Below are 24038 nucleotides of genomic sequence, written 5' to 3'. Positions count from 1 at the left end.
AAGGCGCTAATATTAGATTAGCTAATGGTTCATATTTTTCAAATTTATATTTTTAAACATTAGCCATTATTGGATAGACCATTTGCGATCAAACGACGCTACGCTTGTTTTAAACATCACCAACGATCCCTTCCAGTACTCTAAATCCCGAACACGTTTTTAGCATTAGCCGAAGCCCTGCGGGTGTTTGCAATTTGCTTCAATAATGCGGCTTGTCCCCACTTACTGTCTCACAAAATTTATCGGGTTACTCAAGTGCTATCCTGCTTGGTACGTGATTCTATATATGTATACTCATAAATATTGCATTGGTTACCGTTACTTGAAACGTAATTAGGTACCAACATTGAGAAGTACTCGAATGTTTTTTTTACTGTTTTTGTTAGCTTTTTAGACGAGTGTATTGGGGTAAAATTTGTATTTGCACAAAATATCAATTAAACAAAATGTTGATAAATGGGGACAATATATTCTTTGTAAGCTCTAATGACACTATCTTCCAAATCACTGGCATATGACTTTTGAAAAAGGCTTTCTACACGAATTAATTAATGTTCAACAAAAAGCCCTATCTTAATAAAACAACAAACAAACAATTAAAAAGCAGCAAATAAATTCATTCAGTTTATAAAATAATATCAATCAGATAAGAAATGTTTATCTGTTCGTTTTTCTCTAAACTAATTATTATTAAACACTTAAATAATGTTATGAAACAGACACAGGTGTCATCATAGAATGGGGTAAAACAAACTGCATTTTTAACTAATGCTTAAATGATTACACGCTGCATACAGCCAATTACTTTTTAAATCACACCCTCAATTTTACCTTAATTAGCATCTATTTACAGTGCAATTTGAACCTTAATTTAATAGATTCATGTTCCATATTCAATGAGCAGTTCATTTGAATAAGTATGATGACTCTATTTCGTGTTCACGTTAAACAAAATTATTTTCCAAGTTATTTGAACGAATCATTAAATTATAGATAACTTCTATTTATGAGGTATCAATAAAGTTTAATTAAGTAGTAATTTATACATAATATTATTATGTGAACTTTTATTCGTTGATTGAGACACCATTACGTACTGGGGGAAAAATATAAGATGTAAACAACTCAATTCTATAAATCTATTCCTTAATCCTTTACCACCTTTACTCCCAAAAATAAATTGTTTATTATCGATAGCGTAATATTCTTCAATAATAAAAGCTTTTCATTTCCTTTTAATTCCCTTTGTAACGGAAAAATAGATACCTACGTACGTAGAACCTAGCCAAAATTTTCCACGCTGGCAAAGCGCAGTCTTAAAACTAGTTAAAAATATGAAATGAAAACGTAAGCAAATTAAGGTTTGCACGAAGAGCAATAAAAAACGTTCATCCGAACTATGTGCCGTAATTAATACGTACGTGAAACTAACAAGATTTCTGTGTAGCGTTGCGAACAATTCACTTATTTTCAGATAGTTGAAAACATAGTTTGTTCCCTCAATCTCGTTTAGGGGAAGCTAGTATACAGCTAACTATATTACTTTGCACATTTTATTTGGAAATTGATTGTTATGTACGTACATTTCTTGTTATCTACGAATGCTAATTTTAATTAAAAAATGTAAAACAATTGCACACGTATTTACTTAAAAAGATCAACAAAAAAACCTTGCGTCTCAAAAAGTCAGACTGATTTTCGTACAAAAATTCTTAGTTTACTTTCCAAGTGCAAATCATGTACTTTCAGCTTATCGCAATAATTAACAACTAAGTAGTAGTATAATTATATGTAAACTATCAAATTATTTTTAACGATCGCTCATCACTATAACAAATTAAAACCCAATGTAGCAAAAATGATATTCGCAAACGTGCTGCGTCATCGCACGAGAAGCGAATGCAATCAGCTAGTTCCACTAGTTTTAATTAAAGGGAGGACAAAAGGGGGAGGTAATGGAAGCCTAATTCACTTAGAGCGTCATCAGGGAATGATTGGTTTGATGACTGGAGGAAAGTGCCGGCAATAATCCTCTTAGTCTGGAGGAAAAAATAGATTTCGATAGGCTTGGAGGCATTGAATGTTAAATGCTTCGGGAACTTTAAATGATGACGGGCTTTGAATTGTCTGGTTAGGTATGATTGGACGATTATAAGGCTTAATGTAATGCTATAGTTATCTTTAAGGGTATACGTTTCAAACAAAGTATAATATCGTAAATATAACTTCAAGAATAACTGGAAATATTGTATATTTTTTTTTCTGATTAGTATGATGAATCAATTCACTTTGAATCAAAGGTGTTAATTTCCATTTGTTTCGTAGACGTTACAATTATTTTCAGAACATTTACAAATATGAATCAGTCGTTTAATTAAATTATACGAATTTATATAGACTTATTGTATTTTAACAAATGTAATATAATTATGTTAAGCTCTTATTTCATTTTTTTATGACTACGCTTTTAATCCTGACAATGTAATATTACTTATGTTGAAAATGTATTTTAGGAAGTGTTTAATTGTTTTTTATAAACGAATATATACAAAAAAGCCATAAGAAGCTTAGCAAGTTTTAGCTTTTGTTATTCTAAATATTATGTTCTAATAATATATTATCTAGAATAGATATTAATCTAGAACAAGGTCGTTAGTGCACATTGTAGTTCCTAACTAATGGATAACCAGTGATTTGCATCAGCCACTGTTGTGTTCTGCGTAATTTATTACACTGAGTGACTTAATCTGTTAAAGTTTCATTTAATTTGAGACACTACGTATTGTATACATAGTTATTTAAGTTTGTTTGCACTATCTAATCTTTCTGGTCTCTCAAAGTCAAACATTTATTTATTCAATTAGACTTCGTATATAAGCACTTTTGAATCGTCTCTATGTTGGATTCATAGCTATTTATTTCAGTATTAAAATTTACTAATTAATTTTTATTTTCAGTAAGGTTGTCTGGTAGAGATCGCTGCCAGGTAGGAAGTATTGTTCAGCTTAAATTGCACACAGTAAATGACTTTTAATTTACTATTGTATGCTTATTATTACTGCGTTACATTAAATCACCTTAGGTGCAGTTCTTTCTTTTGTTTTTAATTAAAAATATGGAACATTTTTTTCGGTCATTGATAGACTCAATCATAACTTGAATACTATTAATATTATAATTTACTCGAAAGTTTGTAAGAATGTATGGATTTAAGTTTGTCACCACTACACGCAAAAACAACTGATATGTATGAAATTTGGTACATATAATATATACATCAAAGTGTGGATGAGCACAAAGGCTATTTACTCGAGTATTACGCGAGTGACGCCGCGGGTTCCAGCTAGATACACATACAAAGTTGCATACCCCATCCATGGTCCACTTGACAGCAATTATCCGGTGATAGGCGCGGTGCAAACTAATTCCAATGTGTACGTAATGTAATTGAATGCTAAGTGCTGATTGTTAGAAAATTGTTTACAATAAGTGTATGGGAATAATATTGGCCACACATGCAAGCATTTTGATGTATCTATACTATGTACATTCAAACTCAAAAACTTATTTATTCAATTAGACTACTCTTAGTAGCACTTTCGAATCGTCATAAGTATTTTTAACATTTACCACCGATTCGGAAAGCAGTATCTATGGAGAAGAACTGGCAAGATACTCCATAGTTGCTTTTTTAAAATCATGTCAATATTACATGATATGTAACTTATATTACCTATGTAATATTGACATGACCATAATATCATTGTTTATAATTGTAGGTACTCAGATCCGAATAAAATATCTAACACTACCTGATACATTTTTGAACGTTACTTTATTTAAGCATCCATTTATAATAAACATTTACGAATATTTTATTAATATTAAAAAATAGCATTTACCATTACTTTTTGTCTTATTTCTTTATTGAATTCTAGTTATTAACAGTAATAACTTCTTCTTTACCGAAATATCCTTTACAAAGGATATAAGGTAAAAGCACCTAATACGGAGGTATTTCGCAACATTTGAAAGTAAGTAACAAAAATAAGCATTTGTAAGTCTTTCTAACGGTGCCAAACCACTTTATCGTTAAAAGTGGAACTTAAATTTTGTATTGCTGTTGAATCTATGTTTATTTTCATGATATTTCTAATTTTAAAAAAATATTTAAATAATCATGTCGATTTTCCCTAATACGGAGGTATGATATTGGTCAGAGCCTATTACTGCGGTAGGCGGCTCCTAATACGGAGGGTCAGAAATTATATTAAATAATATAATATAATTGTGTTAGTAAAGTAAATTGTAAGTTTTTCATTCATTGACCATTGGTTTGATTACGTTGATGCACTTATAATGTGTTAAACTAATGCTTTTGGTTTTATAAAAAAAAAACACGCATATCAATTATCAAATAAAAATCCACATAAAAATACACCAAACTTCTTATTTATTTACGCAACCCTTAATCTGGTAATTTTATGTTCTATAATGCCGGGCCGTAATAGGAGATCATATAACCTAATACAGAGTTACCTGGAAATAGCTACCACCGTAATAGGAAAACTACTCGTGTTTTTAATAATCCTAATTCTGACCCATCAAAAATTCTATAAACAAGAGAATGTAAATGCTTATCAAACGATAATAGTTTTTTGGCTCAGATGTGTAAAACTCAAATCAACAGCTAAACAAAATAAATGATTTGTGATACATTAAAATACACCTTCCTATTTTACCCCTTCTAAGAAACAAACATTTTGTACTCAACCGTTTTCATATTTAACTGGTTTTCTAATTAAGAACACATACCGCAGAATATGGTTTCTAATTTATCAGATTAATAACTATTTCAACTAATCTTGGAACTAATTCAATAACTAAATAAATTGAAAGTTATAAGCAATTAAACATGCCCAGTATTTTTCCTATTTCGGAGTTATACCACCGTATTAGGATTAATCTATAAAATTCGTATCGTATTACGGCGGTATTTTATTTCTTATTTTTTGGGTAAAAAATTACTTACAAATATGAAACAAGCTATTTAAATAGTGAGTGTAATAGTAGGAAAATGCTATAAACAATACATATACAAACTTGAACGGCTTATTAATATGAAAAACTTAGTTTATAAATATTAGAATACTTACTTTTCTTGTTTCGCGTTTGTATGGAAACACCACTCACGTCGATGCCGTTACACAGATTGATTGATCTTGTTGTGTTGTCTATGTTCTATACTTGCAAACGTTAGTTAAGTGATGAAGTAATAAATTTGGAATAAATAGTTTACGTTTTGGTGTACTCAAAATTAATAAAACAGGAATAAAACCCGAAAATAGAAATACCACCGTAATAGGAAGCGATTTTGACTACCGCCGTATTAGGAGCTTTTACCTTATACTAACTTTCCTGCTCAAAATAATTTTTCAATTCAAACCTTAGATAAGTGAATACAACCTCAGCTAGAAATATTGTTGTGTTGATCCACACAAATAAGAATAATTTCTTATCTTGTTAATTAACTACATTTTCCCAAAAAGAACAAAATATTTCTCTAATCTCCATACATTATATCCACTAGATATATCAGTGCACGTGGCAGTGTTGTGAGAAATCAACCATTTTACTGTCCTTTGTCTTCTTAAATTGTCCGAGTAAGACAACTAGTCGGCAAATAGGTATTCCCTGTACGGAGTTTGCATTAGATCTTGTTTGGCAATGAGTAATTTGACTAGCTATGGTAAAAAATTGCATGGTAAATGTTGAAAGAAGAAACGAACTATTGTAAATGTTGAAAGAAGAAATAAATTATTGTAAATGTAGTTTGTTTACGAATTCCAACAATAAATTTGTGTAACACACTATATTATGCAAGCGAGTTAATAAATTTCTTCCGTTTATACTTGATGTTTCTTATGTATTTAATGTAACATGCTTTGGGGAGGCATTTATAACTGACAAGAGCCTTAATTGCAATGTATTTTAACAAAACCAATCTCAATATTATTTTTTATAGCAAATGCTCTATCCGTACCCTAACTAGCACTTGTACCGTGGACGCTGTCAGTATCAGATTTTTGCAAAGCTCGTAAAGCGAGGTACAAACAGTCGTCCAGAGAAATGGGGTGGAAGCGAGAAATGTTTACTCACCAACTGCAATAACCCTGTTAATCTATCTGGTTGGTTTGTTAGAACATTCTGGAATCCAAAGAAATATAGAATGGAAATAGTGTAAGTATGGTAAGTTATAGTATAGACAATTGGCCCAGAAATAGTCGTTTTGCAACAGTAGTAGATGGAATTATATTTTACTAGCTTTCCACCCGCGGCTTCGCCCGCGCAGTCAAAGAAAAACCCGCATAGTTCCCGTTCCCGTGGGATTTCCGGGATAAAACCTATCCTATGTCCCGGAGTAAAAAGTAGCCTATCTCCTTTCTCGGGTATCAAATTATCTCCATACCAAATTTCATGCAAATTGGTTCAGTAGCTTAGGCGTGATTGAGTAACAGACAGACAGACAGACAGAGTTACTTTCGCATTTATAATATTAGTATGGATTTGCCTTGCGCTTTTGATTTCTTGCAGATTCTTTAAAAAACTGTTGTACCAAACGTGCTTATATTAATTGAATGATTAGCATTTCTTAGCTTGAACGTATTTAAACCTATTCCATAAAAGACGAAGTTAATTTTAAAATTGTTTATGAAGAAACATTTCAATATTTTAGCAGGTATTAATTGTCTATTAGTATTTAAAGCTGACTAGATATAGTCAGGATGGCCGAGCGGTCTAAGGCGCTGCGTTCAGGTCGCAGTCCACTCTGTGGGCGTGGGTTCGAATCCCACTTCTGACAAAATTACTTTTTACTATTTTTTCTAATATAACATTTGTAATTAACATAATCATACAATCCCTTTATGTTGTGACTTGATTTATACAAATTGTTTATTAATAATATAATATAATTAAACCGCTTAAAACTTTAACGATTTCGAAATGGCAGTAATTCATAAAAATCTATGATTTCCTCTGTAACTTGTTTCATTTAAATTACAATTAAATAAATAATTATTATTTACAAGCATAATAATTGACTCTCCTCGTCTATCATCTACATTCAAGCTATTTGAAGCAAAAATTATACCAAATTTCGTGGTACCTATACATTATCCTATACATCATAAGTACAGCTACTAGAACATTCGCAAGTGGGAGGGACGTGCCACAATGATAAACTGCCTCTTGTTCAATGCTAATCGTGTGCTAAGTATTCCTTCTGATTTATGTCGCCAGATTAAAGTATAATTATTTACTGTCAGATGCTAATTGCGAGTTCTTATCTTTTGTGTTATCTGTGGATAGAAGATTTTCTCTTTGATGATGATTTGGTAAGTTTTTAATGACGTCTTGCGTGTGATATGGCTTGAAACGGAAGTGCGTTTTATACAGATTCATACCTAACTTTTTGTTAGTAAAGTATATCTCGGTCTTCTCGGTATAATATTTTAGTTTTTAGGAATAGACTTTACCTATCAACCTGGCATATAAGCTTAACTGAAAATTTCATCTCAAACTATCTAGGAGTAAATATAACGAATTGTCTTTTGCTTTTAACCTACAAATGTATAATTAATTATTATTAAATAACCTCAACAAAATAAGTCCCCATTACATTTATTACATCTTGAAGAAAATTAAGACGTTAATGCACTATACATATTATATATATTCACAACACCACACACCAAAATAAAAGGCGTACTATAAAAACATTTCAAACAGATCATTAGCTATTAATGATCAATGGACAGTCTCGAACAAATTAATAGTTATCCAAGGTATCAATTTAAAAGGGTGTTGGCACATCCGAGTAAGATGGATGCCGGTGCACAGGAAGAGGAAATGGTGTTGGATCGTGCCCTTAACAGATTCATTTTTCACTGCTATGTGAATGGACCTTAATGATGGTGTTTAGATAATGACATGTTTGTAGGAGTTGGTGTGATGTATTTTAAATGGGCTCTGTTCACAATTGGCAGCGTTGGGCGAATATAGGCAATCTCGATATGGTAGAGAGCCAAAATGTGTGATCGGTCGTCAATGTAGATGTTTATTCATAATCGACGTAATGGCGGCAAACATCGACGATCGTTTGTTGGGCCAACGCTGCCCATTGAGAAGAGGGCCCATTATATGTTCGTTGGAGTTAGTGTGATATATTTTTGAAGAATAATAGATTTGATTTTGATAGAGACGTATAATTGTACTAAGTAAAGATTAGGTTTTGTGTGTATCATAAGTCAAAAGGATAATGATTAAGAGGGATTTATTTCTTCTAAAATACAAACATAGAGCTTATGCAGGAATAAATAAATATTCGTGATTTGTCTTAGCTTTAACCCATGTATGAAAATATATCGCATATTATTCATAAAATTGACCCGTAACGTTTTCTTTATTATTGGCACTTACAGTTCACTTACAGTGCATTTACAGTTCATTGGCATATTATGATATATTATGTAGTTAGATATAAGTTTCATATATTGTAATATTTACATGATGTTAAAAGAGCAACTATGGAGTTTCTTGCCGATTCTTCTCCATAGATACTGCTTTCCGAATCGGTGGTAAATTTTAAAAATACTTACCTATGTAATGACGATTCGAAAGTGCTACTAAATAGTAGTCTAATTGAATAAATGAATGTTTGAGTTTGAGTTTAAGATCGAATCCCTTATCATTAAAAATATCACAAAATAAAGCTCAACATTACTGCTTTTATAACATAGAAGGTATCAATAATTCCACATATAAAGAATCACAACTAACGAGTCATATTCTCTAACAATAGGCTCTTCACAAAATCCTCGACTTCTGTTACAAGTCTAAGTGGTGGATAATAGTCATCATTAAGTGCGTCCATCTTTTGTCCATCTAATTGCGTTGCCATGGCAACAGCGGGGCTTACGGTATCAATGGAAAAATTAATTGCGGTATTATATTTTGATTGGTCAGTTACGTATGGTTAGTCAAGCCTAAGATGTATCTAGTTAATTGGCTTGAGTTTTATAGATAGATGTATTATTTATTAATTCATTGTGAGAAGCATAATAGTGTTTACCCAATAGGAGCTTTAATATTATTAAATCCATCAAGATTGTAAGCGACACTTCACTACATTATAAAACAAAGTCGCTTTCTCTGTCCCTATGTCCCTTTGTATGCTTAAATCTTTAAAACTACGCAACGGATTTTGATGAAGTTTTTTTTAATAGATAGAGTGATTCAAGAGGAAGGTTTTAGTATATAATTTATTAGGTTTTAGACAAAGCGGGCGAAGCCGCGGGCGGTAAGCTAGTAAAATTATAAACTTCGAATATCGTGAAGTAACTAAATGCATTTGCCTATACATAATACTTATTATTTTCATAGTAATAGATTCAGTCATTTAATTTGAAAACAATAATGCAATGCTTGACATAACCAGTAACCACCCTCAAAATTATGATATTATCAAAGATTGCTTAACAAGAGAAGCACCCTTTGTTATTAATTTTAATTCGCACAGGTTTCATCTTGAACCCAATTCAACTGTATTTTACACTAATTATAAAATACAAAACCCCACTCCATTAACGAAAAATTAAAGAAGACAAAATTATATTCCATTAACAACGAGATCACTTAACATCATCCACGAAATTCAAAAACAATTTGACAGTGACAATTTTTGTGGTCCTGTGTTCCGTAGCTTTTGAAAATATTTATAGTTTATATATATAAATCTCGTGTCACAATGTTTGTCCTCAATGGACTCCTAAACCACTTAACCGATTATAATAAAATTCGCACACTATGTGCAGTTCGATCTAACTTGAGAGATAGGATAGTTTAAATCTCAAATCGTTTTAGAGAAAGCGGGCGAAGCCGCGGGCGGTAAGCTAGTAGTTTATATTTTTTGTAATCTTTTTCAGAAGCGTATTTAACAATTTTTTCTTATCTTTAAACTTTCAATTACTATTAAAATCAATTCAGTTCGTCACTTACAATAATACACATAAAAAATTATACTAAAACCGCTACCTCGCATCGCTCTTTTAGTGACATAGAAAAGTGGCAAATTACATATCTCAACATAGAACTAGATATTATATTAACCGAAGGCTTGTTTCAATCGATTTCTTCATCCTCAATTAAAAACCAGTAACCAATATTAGACATATAAACTTACAAAATCCTTTAAACAATATGAATGTACCAAAACTGATAAATTTCGAGCACGGTACCCTAAACGAAAGGGGTTGTCGAGACAAAAAGATATTGTACTCGACCACACAATTGCTCCGTAATACATACTCCAAGTGAATTTAATAGTAAAAAATCCAGAGTGGTCAGCGGACAAAGAAGTTGGTCGGAGCAATTTTCTACTTCATAGAAGTGCTGGATCATACATGAATGTGGTTAAATGTGATGCGGCATTCGAGTAGTGTCGTTTATTATTGTATTCGAATGGGAAGATAGATCATGCCTGTATTAGTATCTTCCACTCAAATGAGAAGGTAAATTAAAGTCTGTATTAGAAACGACGCTTTTTATTCAGATACCACACATAATTCACAGGTAACTTACCTGTTAATATATAGATAAGTAAAAATGTGTCAAAAAAGACGAAAAATGGAAAATTAAATTAAATAAAGTTACTAAAATGACAAATCAACCTTTCGCTAGGTTGAACTACAGTTAAAATTTAGCTGTTATCAACTGCTACGAAAATATAAAATCTTTTTATTCATAAATTTATATTTGAACGGATTCAATGAAATTTAAATTTTAATACCTAACATTATATAAAACATATTATTAACACATGCCATGTAACGAGGTTCAGGAAAACACCTCAAAATATTAGCGCATCCAAACGTTTCGTAATCCCAGCATTTACAACGATGCCTCACCGGTCATTGACTGTAAAGCGCAGAAAGTGCTGGAAACTTCACAAAGCTCGATCATAAACAAAAAACGAAAGAAACCGGTAATTCCCTTGTGCCGTGTAATCCCTTTGATCGCGGTTTGTCTTTGGCGAGTTAAAAGTTAACGACTATTTTGGACAATACGCAAAGGGTAATGAAAAACTTGGAATTAAAATGTGTGTGTAAATAAATAATTGCCCTAGACAACGCTTTCAAGGCTCGATTTTTTCAGTACTTTATTTGCTTTTTAAAAGTTTTGCTCCTGTTAAATTGTATCCCATGGGTATACAATTTAATGAGTAGATTTGTTTTTAAATTATACAACTTTTATTATATAATTAGGAATTTTGTTAATTTTCACTAGAGTCATACTTGACAAGTTTTTCCACTTGACTGCACATGTAATCTTAAATAAATTGAGCAAAATAACGTCTAAATAACACACATTTACAAGTAAACGATAGTGATGTTTGTAAATAATGAAATAGGGAAAAAATACAAGCCATTATTATTTACGAGTCGTGCTCTAGTGCCCACTCTATTGAACACGACCTGCGATTTTCCTCTGTATACAGAATGTTCATAATAATTTATGGATTATAATGATGGTTTTTTTATGTGTGTGCGATTAATAAATTTGTACCAAAATATAAAAATAAATTAACGTTCTTTGTATTTACATTTTTAAATTAAATATGTTCTAATGTTGCCTACGTTATATTTTCGATTCAATTTAATTGGATAAGCTCATGTAAAACAATTTTTTATATACATATTTTAAGTTTGTGATTTGAAAAATTATACAATATCTAAAACTACTAAAGAATTGACAATTTCATCCTTATTAATGAAATTTGCACATCCATATACAGTAAACGCATGATAGAGCACCCTGTATATCAGACAAATTGAAAGCAATGAAGTCGAAAGCGTAAGTTCTCAATCATTCAACTTAACGACAATTGAGGAGAGGGGCTTCCATGGAAAAGAAATCCTGGTTTTGGATAACCCTCGTCATTAGGGAAGTATGTTTTAAAATTAAATATATAAATAAATAATTTAAATAAAATATATAACTCAGCAGAGGTATTGCTGAATATAATTCTTGCTATTTGGTTGATAAACGATGGATTAATTTATTATTTTTATGTCAATACTCATAACTACCTACACGATTTTAGTACAACATTTTATAATCTCCGTATGTGATTTTTTTTCTAGTGCGATAATTACTAAATGAATATACAAATTTGCTTATAGAATTTTGTTACAACTGAGTTGTAGAAATGTGTTACAATATGCCTAAAATAAGTAAATAGATAAATATAAATACCGCATCCAAGACCCTCGTGTTTCATAACTCCATGTTCTGCGTATTTCACGTAGCAATAACAACTTAATAGTGTAAAAGCGAGCGAATTGTCGACTAAGCCGACTAATGGCGAGTCTTAAACTATTTACGTACTTTTATGTCAACGTTTCCTTTCTCAATCGCTATTGTTTGTGAGGAAATCTGTTATTGTTATAGGAATACTTATATAAAGTAAAGGAATCATATTTTGCATTTTTGTAATAAGGCCATCGTGTATACTTCAGGCATGAATTTTTCAGTTTAATTTTTAGTTGATCATTCAAAATAAAAATATGGAAATGGCAAACGTTTATTATTAACTAATAATCTTGTGAAGAAGTTGCACAAAACGCAGTTTTATATTTTAGAGCAGCATCTAGGTTACAAATATTTTTTAATAATTCTAATGACAATACTTTATTTTCTTCTATTGTTTTTCTTCTAATACTATATCTTGAAATATTTCAAATTATTATTTATAAACATTTGAAGACAAAACATATTACGTAGAGCTTTACATTTATGTAGAGTCTTTTCAATTACATTTCATAAAAGAGTGAAATAATCACATTTATCAATCTTAAAATCAAACGGTTCACGAATTATTAATGTAGACAAACTGTTGTTGTATTTATATTTCTAAACCTTTGATATTCTGTGAACAGTAAAGGTCTTTGTGACTGTAGCGGTTGGTTCATGTCAATACAATATGAATTTGTAAAGGTGGAAATTGATGGATTTATGGTATGGTGTTCGTAGTTGATACTATTTGCGTTATTTAGTAATTTATCTATTAAATTGTAATATTTCATAGCTCTATTTTGCAAGTATGTGATGGTAAAAATATTATAGAGCAGAAGATTTTGTTTAGTCTAACACTCCAGGAACTCTCAGGAACTACGTGTTCTGAAAAATTATGTTTGTGTCGCATAGTCAATTTACGAAAGAAGAAAGGCTATTATATCATGCTTGAATGAATGGAAGCACCAAAGAAAAATATGCTTCACTTACAATAACTAGCGTGTTACTTCACTTGCCTTTAAAATTGCTATTTACTTGTTATTCAGTATCCAATACTGTATAGGTAACGGGAATACGGAACTGCAAGTTTCGGTAGTAAACTGAAATTGTATTGACAAACGGTTCCTAAATCGCTTTGACGTTGCTTTGCCGGTCGGTTCCCAATTAATTTGTAAATCCTAATTATTTCAAACAATAAAGCAGTCGAACAGAATGCTCACAAAAATCGAACAAAACATGTACAATTTGTATCGTACCGCCATCATTGTTTTATTCATCTGTGGTTTCAATTTTAAAACTTACTCCAACACGTTGCTGACCAAAATCCTCGCACAAATGTATAGCATGTGCCTCGCTATTCTAATTTCATATAGCACGTTCACTTGCTGTTACTTGTACAATTTCTCTCAAGTCTGGGCTCTCATTGAATACGACCTGAGTGTCATCATCCTTATGATCTACGATAGTAAAGTGATCAAATACATTTCCAATCTCAGCCACCTTGACGTCTATTTGAGGATCAACAAACGTCATTACACATTCGTTATGAACAGATCCCTAGTCATCATTATCACTCTATGGCTTATAAGAGTTGGATATACCGCTGTATATTGTTTTTCCTACGACTGTTTCGATAACTTAGCCCTTTTTCTTATAAACTGCCTTTCTTCCTTTGCTCTTGATATGAATAGAGTGTGGAGGTTCATAGTACTCGATACTATAAGGTATAGGATAAAAATGCTGCGTATGCGATTAGAAGAGATGCCGGAAAGTGATTATTATCTATACGTTAAAGACATGAAGACGTTGAAAAAAGATAAAATTCCCTTCTGTTTGCGTCTGTACAGAGATATTGCTGATTTATTGGACCTAATTCTACCAGAATTACATGCACAGGTAAATGTCGGCTAGTTAATTGAAAATTAATTTAATCTCCAACTAGAGATGTTTAAATTAACTTTTGTAATACTTACAGATGTTTCTAAGCATCATTTGTGGTGTGCCAAAGCTTATTTATGATGTATATAAATCTCTTTTGGTGATTGAAGGCATGGTAAGTACATTATAGTGAGTAGGTATGTGTTGAGTGTATTATAATATGTTTATCGTTACATTTTTCATGTTTTACATTCTTTTACTATCATATTAACGTGGATAACAAAATAAGTCAAGTATATCTATACATATAATAAATCTATAGAAGGGTCAATTCTGTACAATGAAAATATTGAAAAAATAAATAGCAGGGGGTGTTACTGGATCGATACCAAACCCAAATATGTGATTAAAAAAATTTTTGTCTGTCTGTCTGTCTGTCTGTCTGTATGTGAAGGCATCACGTGAAAACTAGCGGTTCGATTTCGATGAAACTTGGTATAATTATACCTTATTATCCTGGGCGTAAAATAGGATACTTTTTATCCTGGAAAAATACGTAGAAAAAAATTAATCTTAATTTTTCAGTTTTATCCATAGACGTTATTCCGTAGAACCGCGAACACACGTTGCGTATTATTATAGGCCTAGCCGTATTTGGGAATTGGGTCCAATAGATATTTATAAGATTTTATTGTCAGAGGTACCTACTCAAAATGGAGAAAAAAACCATCCACGCGAAGACCGACATCCGCGCGGACGGAGTCGCGGGCGGAAGCTAGTAGTTAATAATTACATAATATCTGGGGGCACGGCAGTGCCCCCGCCAAGACGAGCCAAGCGAAAGAGAAGCGGACGGGCACTACCTACCTTTTCTCGAAGCGCTTCGACGTTTTTTTGAACCCTCATAACTTGGGTTTGGATTATGCTAGAGCAACAAAATTTTCGGGATATATTGTCAATAGCAGACTTATTGAAAATATTAAGTTTTAATTACATTAGCTTTTATACTTCAGATTTTATTTATATCTAAAAAACGCTAATTTCGTCACTGACTCACTGATGATCATCAAAATTCTTAAGGTACTTCCTAATGTCCTAGAAAGCTGAAATTTTGTATGTAAGCTAGTATTAGCACACAAACAACAAAAAAATTATAAAACATGTAACTTTCATCCCCCAACCCCTTAAACTAGGGGAGTTTGTATGAGACCTGTAATTTTAAATTAAATTTTGATGACGCTAGAGGTCTAATCTAATAATCTAAAACTTGGTTCTCCTAGATATATATATATATATATATATATATATATATATATATATATATATAAATACCAACTTGGGCACTAAGTTGATCCAGCCCGACTGCCGTGCATTCCTGACTCCACCTTTTCCCCCTTATTACTCGACTCCGGTTGCATAGATCTTGCCCGGAGTGGCAACAGCGCAAATTTTTCGGCGACGTTGCCAAACGTATTCATGGAGAAATTGATGTACTCAACATTTTTATTGCTAAGATCTTGAACTGAATCGACTCCGTAACGGCCGAAATTCAGAAACCCATAAACACTTGTTGGCTCCGTTTTATATACCAAATCCAAAGTCGTATGTTGATCAGATCCATTTATATTATCAAAATTACAGCTTTATTTGATCCGACAAAACGAAACTGTATATTAAGTAACATAGATTATTTTTCGTAAACCCTACAGTATTTGTTGGCTCCGTATACAAACATATTATAGTTAGGTAATGTTCCATACATTGCTAAATCCGCCTAGACTAGACGAACTCGACTCCGTAACGGTTCAAATTTTGAAATGCTCAAACACCTCTTGACTCCGTTTTATATACCAAATCATAAGTCGTATGTTGATCTGTTCCATTTATATTATGCACTTGCATGACATTGACATGGGGATATGAAATTAGGGCTAGCAAAAAATCATACAGTGACGGTGATAATTCTCAAGTAGTATGCATCCTACAAATAACAACCTACCTCTTGAATCATCAGTAAATATCAATATAATTATCATAATATTTATTAACGTGTAGCGTTCGCCTATGCCCTGATTCTGATATCAATCTGATAAAATAATTAAAATGTTAGATTTAGGTCAAACAAATGACGACTCATATTCCTGCACAAATTATCCATTACGGAGTAAATATGAGTGTACGCAGATCGCCAACACGTTTAACCAGCAGTGGTGCAGTGGGTACTGCCGGTGGATCGCATCCCGATCTATCGAAGCTAAGTTCGTTTTCTAGGAGTTCTACGCCAACTGATACTCAAATTACTTACAGAAAACGGAAACAACCGCTAGAACAAGATTGCAGATTTAGTGATGATATGAAGGATATTCGGTCCGAGTTGAGCCGTATTAGTACATTACTTGAAAAATATGTATGCTCAAATGAACAAATAGTAAACAAAATTCATTAAAAGATTTCTGAGGTAAAAACACAAATTACCGAAATTAAATCGTCCAACGAACAATCCTTGAATTTAATTCGCCAAAATACGAATCAAATCAATGAAATTAAGTCATCAGCATGTATGATAATTAGGTACTGAACAAAACATATTGAAGAGTACTATTTCTCAATTAGAATCCCAGATAAACCAGGGTGAGAGTAAAATAAAATCACTGGAATTAAATCTTCAATCAATAAATCAGTCAGCCAACGCATCGGGTTTTACGTCTAAAAATCAACTTCATATAAATTAAAACTTAATCAAGGAACTACGGGACAGAAAGAGCCGCGAAAAAAATGTAATTTTTACTGGTTTCCCAGAATCGACATCTTATAATTCAGAGGAGAGGAAATCTAAAGACAACTACGAAATTTTAAAAATTACCTCACTAATAAGTTCAGACCTACCGAAGCCAGTAAAAATATATAATTATAAATAACCTTAATTCAAACTGTAGTACAGGTCTTGATAGTATTAATACTACAAAAGCAATTAAATGCATCAAAGAAAAATTAAATCATACCTTAAGCGACTGTTTTAACCAAGCCATAAGTCAAAGACGTTTTCCGGACTCGTTAAAAATAGTGAAGGTAACTCCTATCTGTAAGAGTGGCTCAAAATTTGAACCTGGTAACTATAGGCCAATTTCGGTTTTGCCAGTATTGTCAAAAATATTGGAGAAGATTTTACACACGAGATTAGAAAAATATTTAGACTCATTTAATTTTATTTCAGTACGTCAGTACGGATTTAAGCCAAAAAGTAACACTCTGTCAGCGACTATGGACCTAACTATTAAAATAAAACAGAACATTGACGCAAACAATATAGTTTTGGGAGTGTTTATTGACCTACAAAAGGCCGTCGATACCATTTCTCACGAACTTTTAATAAAGAAATTAACATCCATTAACATTAATGGTAAAGCACTAGATATGCTGAAATCATATTTAAAAAAATCAATCACAAATAGTTAAAATAGATAACCACGATAGCATTCCCTTACCAATTACATGTGGCATACCGCAAAGTTCGATTCTAGCCCATTGCCTTTTTTTAATTTATATTAATAATTTACAAGATTTAAAGCTAAATGGTCACCTAACACTTTATGCGGATGACACCTGTCTGTTTTATTTTGGTCCCTCTATACATGATATGATAGCGCAAGCACAAAATGATTTAAATAAATTAAATAAATGGTTTCAATGCAATCTACTAAAAATAAATATATCTAAATTCAAAGCTCATAACAAAATTATTCCACCACACGCTCCACTTAAAATTAACGGTGTTGTATTAGAACATAAAACTCACGAGAAATACCTAGGTTTGTGAATCGACAGCTCTCTGAAATGGAATTATCACATCGACCACCTAAAAAATAAATTATCAGCACTTCTTAGATCTCTGCGTAATATTACTTCTTGCATTCCTCATAAATTACGCCACACCATCTACAACACGTTAGTAAAGCCGCACGTAATGTATTTAATAGAAGTATGGGGGAGTGCTTACAAAAATAAATTAGCGCCACTCCAAATTTTACAAAATAAAATCATTAAAACTATCTTTTACTATCCTCTTTTAACTAAAAAAAATCTACGACGACACTAAAATAATGAATTTAATACAATTATACTTTTATAATACGTGTATGTTCATCCGCAAAGCGCTACATAAAAACATAAATACAAATATTATATTCTCAACATCAAATCGCCACTATCCTAATAGACGAGCTAGCTATCTTGCCCTCCCGAAGATCCGAACAAATTATGGAAGGCGAACGGCAACATACGTTTCTATAACGGGAATAAATGTCTTTAAACCTTCAAATGGCTAAGGCCGCAAGCGACCAATGGCTGAGCTCGGTGGGCTCTGATTGGCTCATTTGAATCGGATCAACAAGAGCTAAAACGCAAAAAAGGTGGATTTGTATAAAAAGCACGTAATTATTATTATTACTGATGGTGACACTTGTGGCTCCGTTCGGATCCACATACGGACGGTGGTGTGGCAATGGATCCACAAATACCAACCGGATCAACAAGTGAAAACGGATCAAATAATTACTAACTATATGGCACGTTTGATCAACATAGTGCCCATGGAGATATCTATATATATATATTATGTATAGGTACTCCTTGTTAAAAAAAAAATTAAAAATTTAATCGACATTTATATTGAGATATATACTTCAGATCAGATCATATAAATATGAATGAATAGAAGTGTTGCGAACGTCTCCTGCCTCTTACGTCCACACAGTAGCTAAAAATAAAAAAAAAATTGTCCTTGACAAGAGAGTGGGCTATAAAAAAAGGCGTCTCTGATGTGCAAGAAATACACCCCAAAAAACAAAGAAAAAAAAATTTGTTACAAACAACTTACAAAAAGAAATGAAATCCCACCAAAAACATTTTCATGTAAAATGTTGCCCAGACGAGCCCATATGACTCGCACTGTCAAAAAGTTATCAGATCTAATGTAGAGCCAAGCTTCTAAACACTACACGCCCTAACTCTACAAGGCCTAACTTCACAAACTCTACACCTTAGTCAAAATATGTGGCTTGGCCGTTCGTTACTACAAGAACTATTGTATAACACAAAAGTAATGAACAGTGAATTAATTTTTCACCTTACGCCGATGTGAATGTAGCGAAATGGCCAAGCCACATATTTTGACTAAGGTGTAGAGTTTGTGAAGTTAGGCCTTGTAGAGTTAGGGCGTGTAGTGTTTAGAAGCTTGGCTCTACATTAGATCTGATAACTTTTTGACAGTGCGAGTCATATGGGCTCGTCTGGGCAACATTTTACATGAAAATGTTTTTGGTGGGATTATATTTTAGTTGAGGAACTGTAATTAAACTAACAGTAAATGTTTTGAATAACAGAATGTAGAGATCACGTTTAAAATTAAAAATCATTTACTTTATTTTATACCAGATTTACGCCTGCGGCTTCGCCCGCGTTTTTAAAGGAAAACCCATTCCCGTGGGATTTCCGATATAAAATCTATCCTATGTGTTAATCCAAGTTACCCTCTATATGTGTGCTAAATTTCATTGTAATCGGTTCCTCTTTATAATATTAGTATAGATATTATATTGGATAATTTGTTTTATAAATTTCAGGAACCATACACTTTATTGATATTTTCAATAATGCATATAGTGCACGTGGCTTTTCTTCTTTTTTCTCCCTCATTTGTTATTGAGTTCTTTGGAGTGGAAGTGGACAGGATCAGGTTGTTTTTGATACATCAAATTATTGATAATAAAGGTATAAGTTTTTTATTTTTATATCTGCTATAATTTCAAAGAAAAGTATATGTATATATGAATGCACCATCAATATGGTATTTGATTAAAAACTCAACCTTGAAACGTTAGGTTAGGTTAGGTTACCAAAAACTTTTAGGTGTAAGGTAAACGAAACGTGAAACCTGTTTTGTTAATTATGCATATTTAAAAAAATCTGCCTCCTAATGGCCAGTTGTTAAAGCTCAATTTTATTTACAAGAGTTTAACTATTCATAAAATTGAACAAAATATTTTTTTTCAGATCAAAAATGTAAGGAAGCTGCAAAAGTATTCCTAGAATACACAAATATAAGACCATTCTCACATAAGATTTGGAGATCTATACCTGTTAATATTGCTTTGCCTCTGGAAATTCTGAATATTTGCTATTCTGCTGTTATAGTCATTATTAATTTTACACATCTGTATGGTTAAAGTGATTGATTAAAAACAATGTGTTAAATGTTTTTAAATTATTTATTTCTTACTAGCTGCGCTCCGCTCCTGTTAGTCTTAGCGTGATGATAATATATAGCCTTCCTCGGTAAATGGGCTATCTAACACCGAGAGAATTTTTCAAATCGGACCAGTAGTTCCTGAGATTAGCGCGTTCAAACAAACAAACAAACTCTTCAGCTTTATAATATTAAGTATAGATATGTTATATCTAGATTGCATCTTTAACTTCGACCTTATAGTCTAGCATCAAATATTATTCACTCGTAATTTGATAGTGTTATTAGATTATAAGTTTTTTTTTATCAATTTTAATATAAAAATATCCTTTATTTGTGTTCTTGTTTTCTTATATATCAAAGAAATAGATAGGTTGAACTGTTTTATTTACGAGTCAAGAATTTAGAAGCCGAAGAAGATATTTTAAATAAAACAACTATTGTTTTATTCAATTAATACATTAACGTTGTCGTGTGCATACAAAATAATCATAACAAATTTCTTAGAATATTATTCCCAAACGAAAACTAAGTGCCAAGTATACTCTATGAAAGGAAGGTAAAAACAATATACATATAAAGTAGACGCTATAATGCCGTCATAAAGTGTTAAGTGAAGGCAGAATTACGAGTTGTTTACCAGTTTCCAAAACGTCATTATTCCGCCCCATTCAATTGGAACTTCGTCTTATCTAGTATTTGAATTCCCCTTAGCGTGCCAAGATTTTATCTTTTATGCGGTGTTCATTTAGGTACTTATATTTAGGTATATCTGATATCATTATACTAAGATTGGGGATTAATCTTATTCATTTAATATATGTAAAACTATAATTAATATGCGACCAATATTAAAGTATTGAATATAGATATAACGCTGTCTACGGAAACTTAAAGTTCAATTCTAAAAAAGGAGCACTTGTTAATTCCCTCATCCTCGTCTTTAACTATTACCAGTGTTACAAGTCAAGAGTTGTTTTGTCCTCTAGAAACATTTACAAAATTAAAAATATGGTAGATACTGTGCTAAAATATTGTGAAGAATAAATACAGTAATGATGTGATTCAAACCCATTTTAACGAAATTAACTATTTTTGTAATCGCTCAAAATAATTATTGAAGTGAAAACTTCTTTAGCGGCGTTGGGTATAAAATCTTAAACTCGCGTCAGGACACGTGGCCTGATCGAAAAAGCGTAAGACGGATTTTTTTTAGCCCTTATATTCCATGCGTAAGACGGATACCATTCCAAAATATCAAACATGCTGAACGTTAATAATCAAGTTTTCACTTCTACCGGCACTCCCGGAGTGCAACCCGTCTTTTTTATTATTTTGTAAATAAATACATTTTGAAAGTAAATAATATAACAATAACATCTCTAACCCTAAAAGCAAGTTTTACAAACATAAAACGCTTTGTTAAAAACAACTTATTTAAAAGGGAATCCCCGTTGTTAATCCGATGTTCAACCAATCTGTCATGGGATACTTCAAACATGTCAATTATTGTTCAGTTAAATAACATTTTCCAATTCAATAAAGTTGTTGTTAAAAAGTTTTTCGGAATTCAGATTTACAAATATTGAGGTGAATGTAGAGTTATGGATTGGGTTTAACTCGGTTTAGGATGAATGAATATTCTATTTGCATATTAATTTAAACGTTTAAACAAAATTTATTGGCGTGGTACAACTTGACGTACCGTATTAAAAATAATTACCTATTAGTCACAGTCTGCGGTTTAATAAGATAGTCAATGACGCGAAGACTAAAGATGGATTCGTGAACGATTTTTTCAAGTCAAGAAAAAATATAACAGATTTTTCAATTTATCTGCACCTTATACACACTATCAATCATCGTTGAATCGATGGAAATATTTTGAAGACACTTGTATGAAGAAAAAAATTCAACGATATGTGACGTCTGCCAACCCAAACGTCCAGAATGATGGATGGTGGATTATGGCCTTAACCCGTAAAGGAAGCATCCTTTCAATGGGCACAAATAGTACGATATATTAGTATATAAGTGTTACATTATAATACGAGCAAGTTATCCCATAAATTATTCGCACCTAATACATTAACAAAAGCCATTCATCCGAACTCAGACGAAAGTATTGACTGTACATAATTAATCAAGAGAAACTTGGAATAACAATAGATTCAGTTGAATTGAAGCTGTGATATTCCCAAATGGAACTAATCACTTAATGCAGGTGGAAGTTTATGTCGCTGAAATATCGTGAAGTTTGGAAAGAGGTTGCATATTGAAATTGGCGTACTATGGAAACTCGAATGTGAAAACAAAGTGAGATTCAGAGTGTCTTGTTATTTGGGTTTTCTTTTTTTTCACTTATAGCTTTTTTGACTCAAGTAGAATATTTAACAATAATATAATAATAATGATGAAGGTATTATTAGTCTCATTGTAAATTGAATTCTTCCTTTAAAATTTAAATTAATTGTAAGTAGGTGAACACTACTTTAAAATAAAACAAGCTGATTCACAAAAAGTAATATTTTTTTCCATTTTTGTTACATATTTCATTCCAGTGATAACATGCTGCTAAGAAAATGGCGTAGCGTGATATTATTGCTTATCTCAATAAATATATAATCTGCCAAAATAATTATCCAAGTGTTCCATAAAGGATAAAATATAAGTCCTGTTAGAATCAAATTTTTACAAGATTGTTGAAGATGATTGCATGAACTGTCCGCATTCTTATGATGTTGTAATGCAATAAATTTATCATGATTCGTGAACAAATAGTTAAGATCTTTCAATATAAAATTGGTTCGATAAAATCACAAAGGTTTACATACCGTGTTTGATTTTACTCGGAGAACGTAGCAATATTTCTGAAAGCATACTTGAGATTGCAACATGCTAAAAGTACTTGAGGAACAATATTCGATTCTTCATACTGTATCAATGTTAAATAGATGCCAAAATATTTACATACTGAAGTAGTATATGGTAAGTGATATGAGCGCTTTACATTTACAAGCTATACATATAGATTTCAATATTATGTACAAGTAGTGCACTATATGAATTTTTTATCTTTGGGTTTTGCGATTAGTACATTACATGATGCTACATTTATCAAAGCAAACATTTGCAAATGTGCCTTGCACATACCTACTCATTTTTGAAAGTTCAATTAAATTTTTTATTTTATATAACAAACTAGCTTTCCGCCCACGGCTTCGCCCGCGTGGTAAAGGAATAACCCGCACAGTTCAAGTGAGATTTCCGGGATAAAAACTGGACGTACAATCCTACGTAGTTTCTCAGGACTCAAGCTTTTTTTTTAACATGTCTGTCAATTTCATCGAAATCGGTTCAGTGGTTGAGGCGTGACGAAGAAACAGACAGAGTTACCTTCGTATTTATAATTAGTTTATATAATTACGATTTATAATATTATAACGTGTGTATGTGTTCTTGTAAGTAAAGGTTTTCTCTCTATATAGTGGGTCATCTAACCGTTTAATTGTACTCAGTGCTAATCACTAAACCAAGGCTATATAGTTAACAATAAGCAACG

General features: G+C 31.9%; 1 protein-coding gene and 1 non-coding gene across 2 annotated transcripts; both read left to right on the top strand.

The window, feature by feature from the left end:
• Window positions 1-6779: 6779 nt before the first annotated feature.
• Trnal-cag lies at window positions 6780-6862 on the top strand. The gene has a single exon. It is a non-coding gene; the product is annotated as a tRNA-Leu (tRNA).
• Window positions 6863-14037: 7175 nt separating this feature from the next.
• LOC123701051 lies at window positions 14038-20456 on the top strand. The gene is made up of 4 exons (XM_045648464.1): window positions 14038-14250; window positions 14330-14407; window positions 19854-20001; window positions 20284-20456. Exons 1-4 carry the CDS (start codon window positions 14038-14040, stop codon window positions 20454-20456), a joined length of 612 nt encoding a protein of 203 aa, XP_045504420.1.
• The last annotated feature ends 3582 nt before the right edge of the window (window positions 20457-24038 follow it).

Source organism: Colias croceus, chromosome 20, assembly GCF_905220415.1.
Source record: "Colias croceus chromosome 20, ilColCroc2.1".
Classification (NCBI taxonomy): Eukaryota; Metazoa; Arthropoda; class Insecta; order Lepidoptera; family Pieridae; genus Colias; species Colias croceus.
Note: the sequence above shows the minus strand (reverse complement) of the source record. Positions and strands in the feature narration are given on the sequence as shown.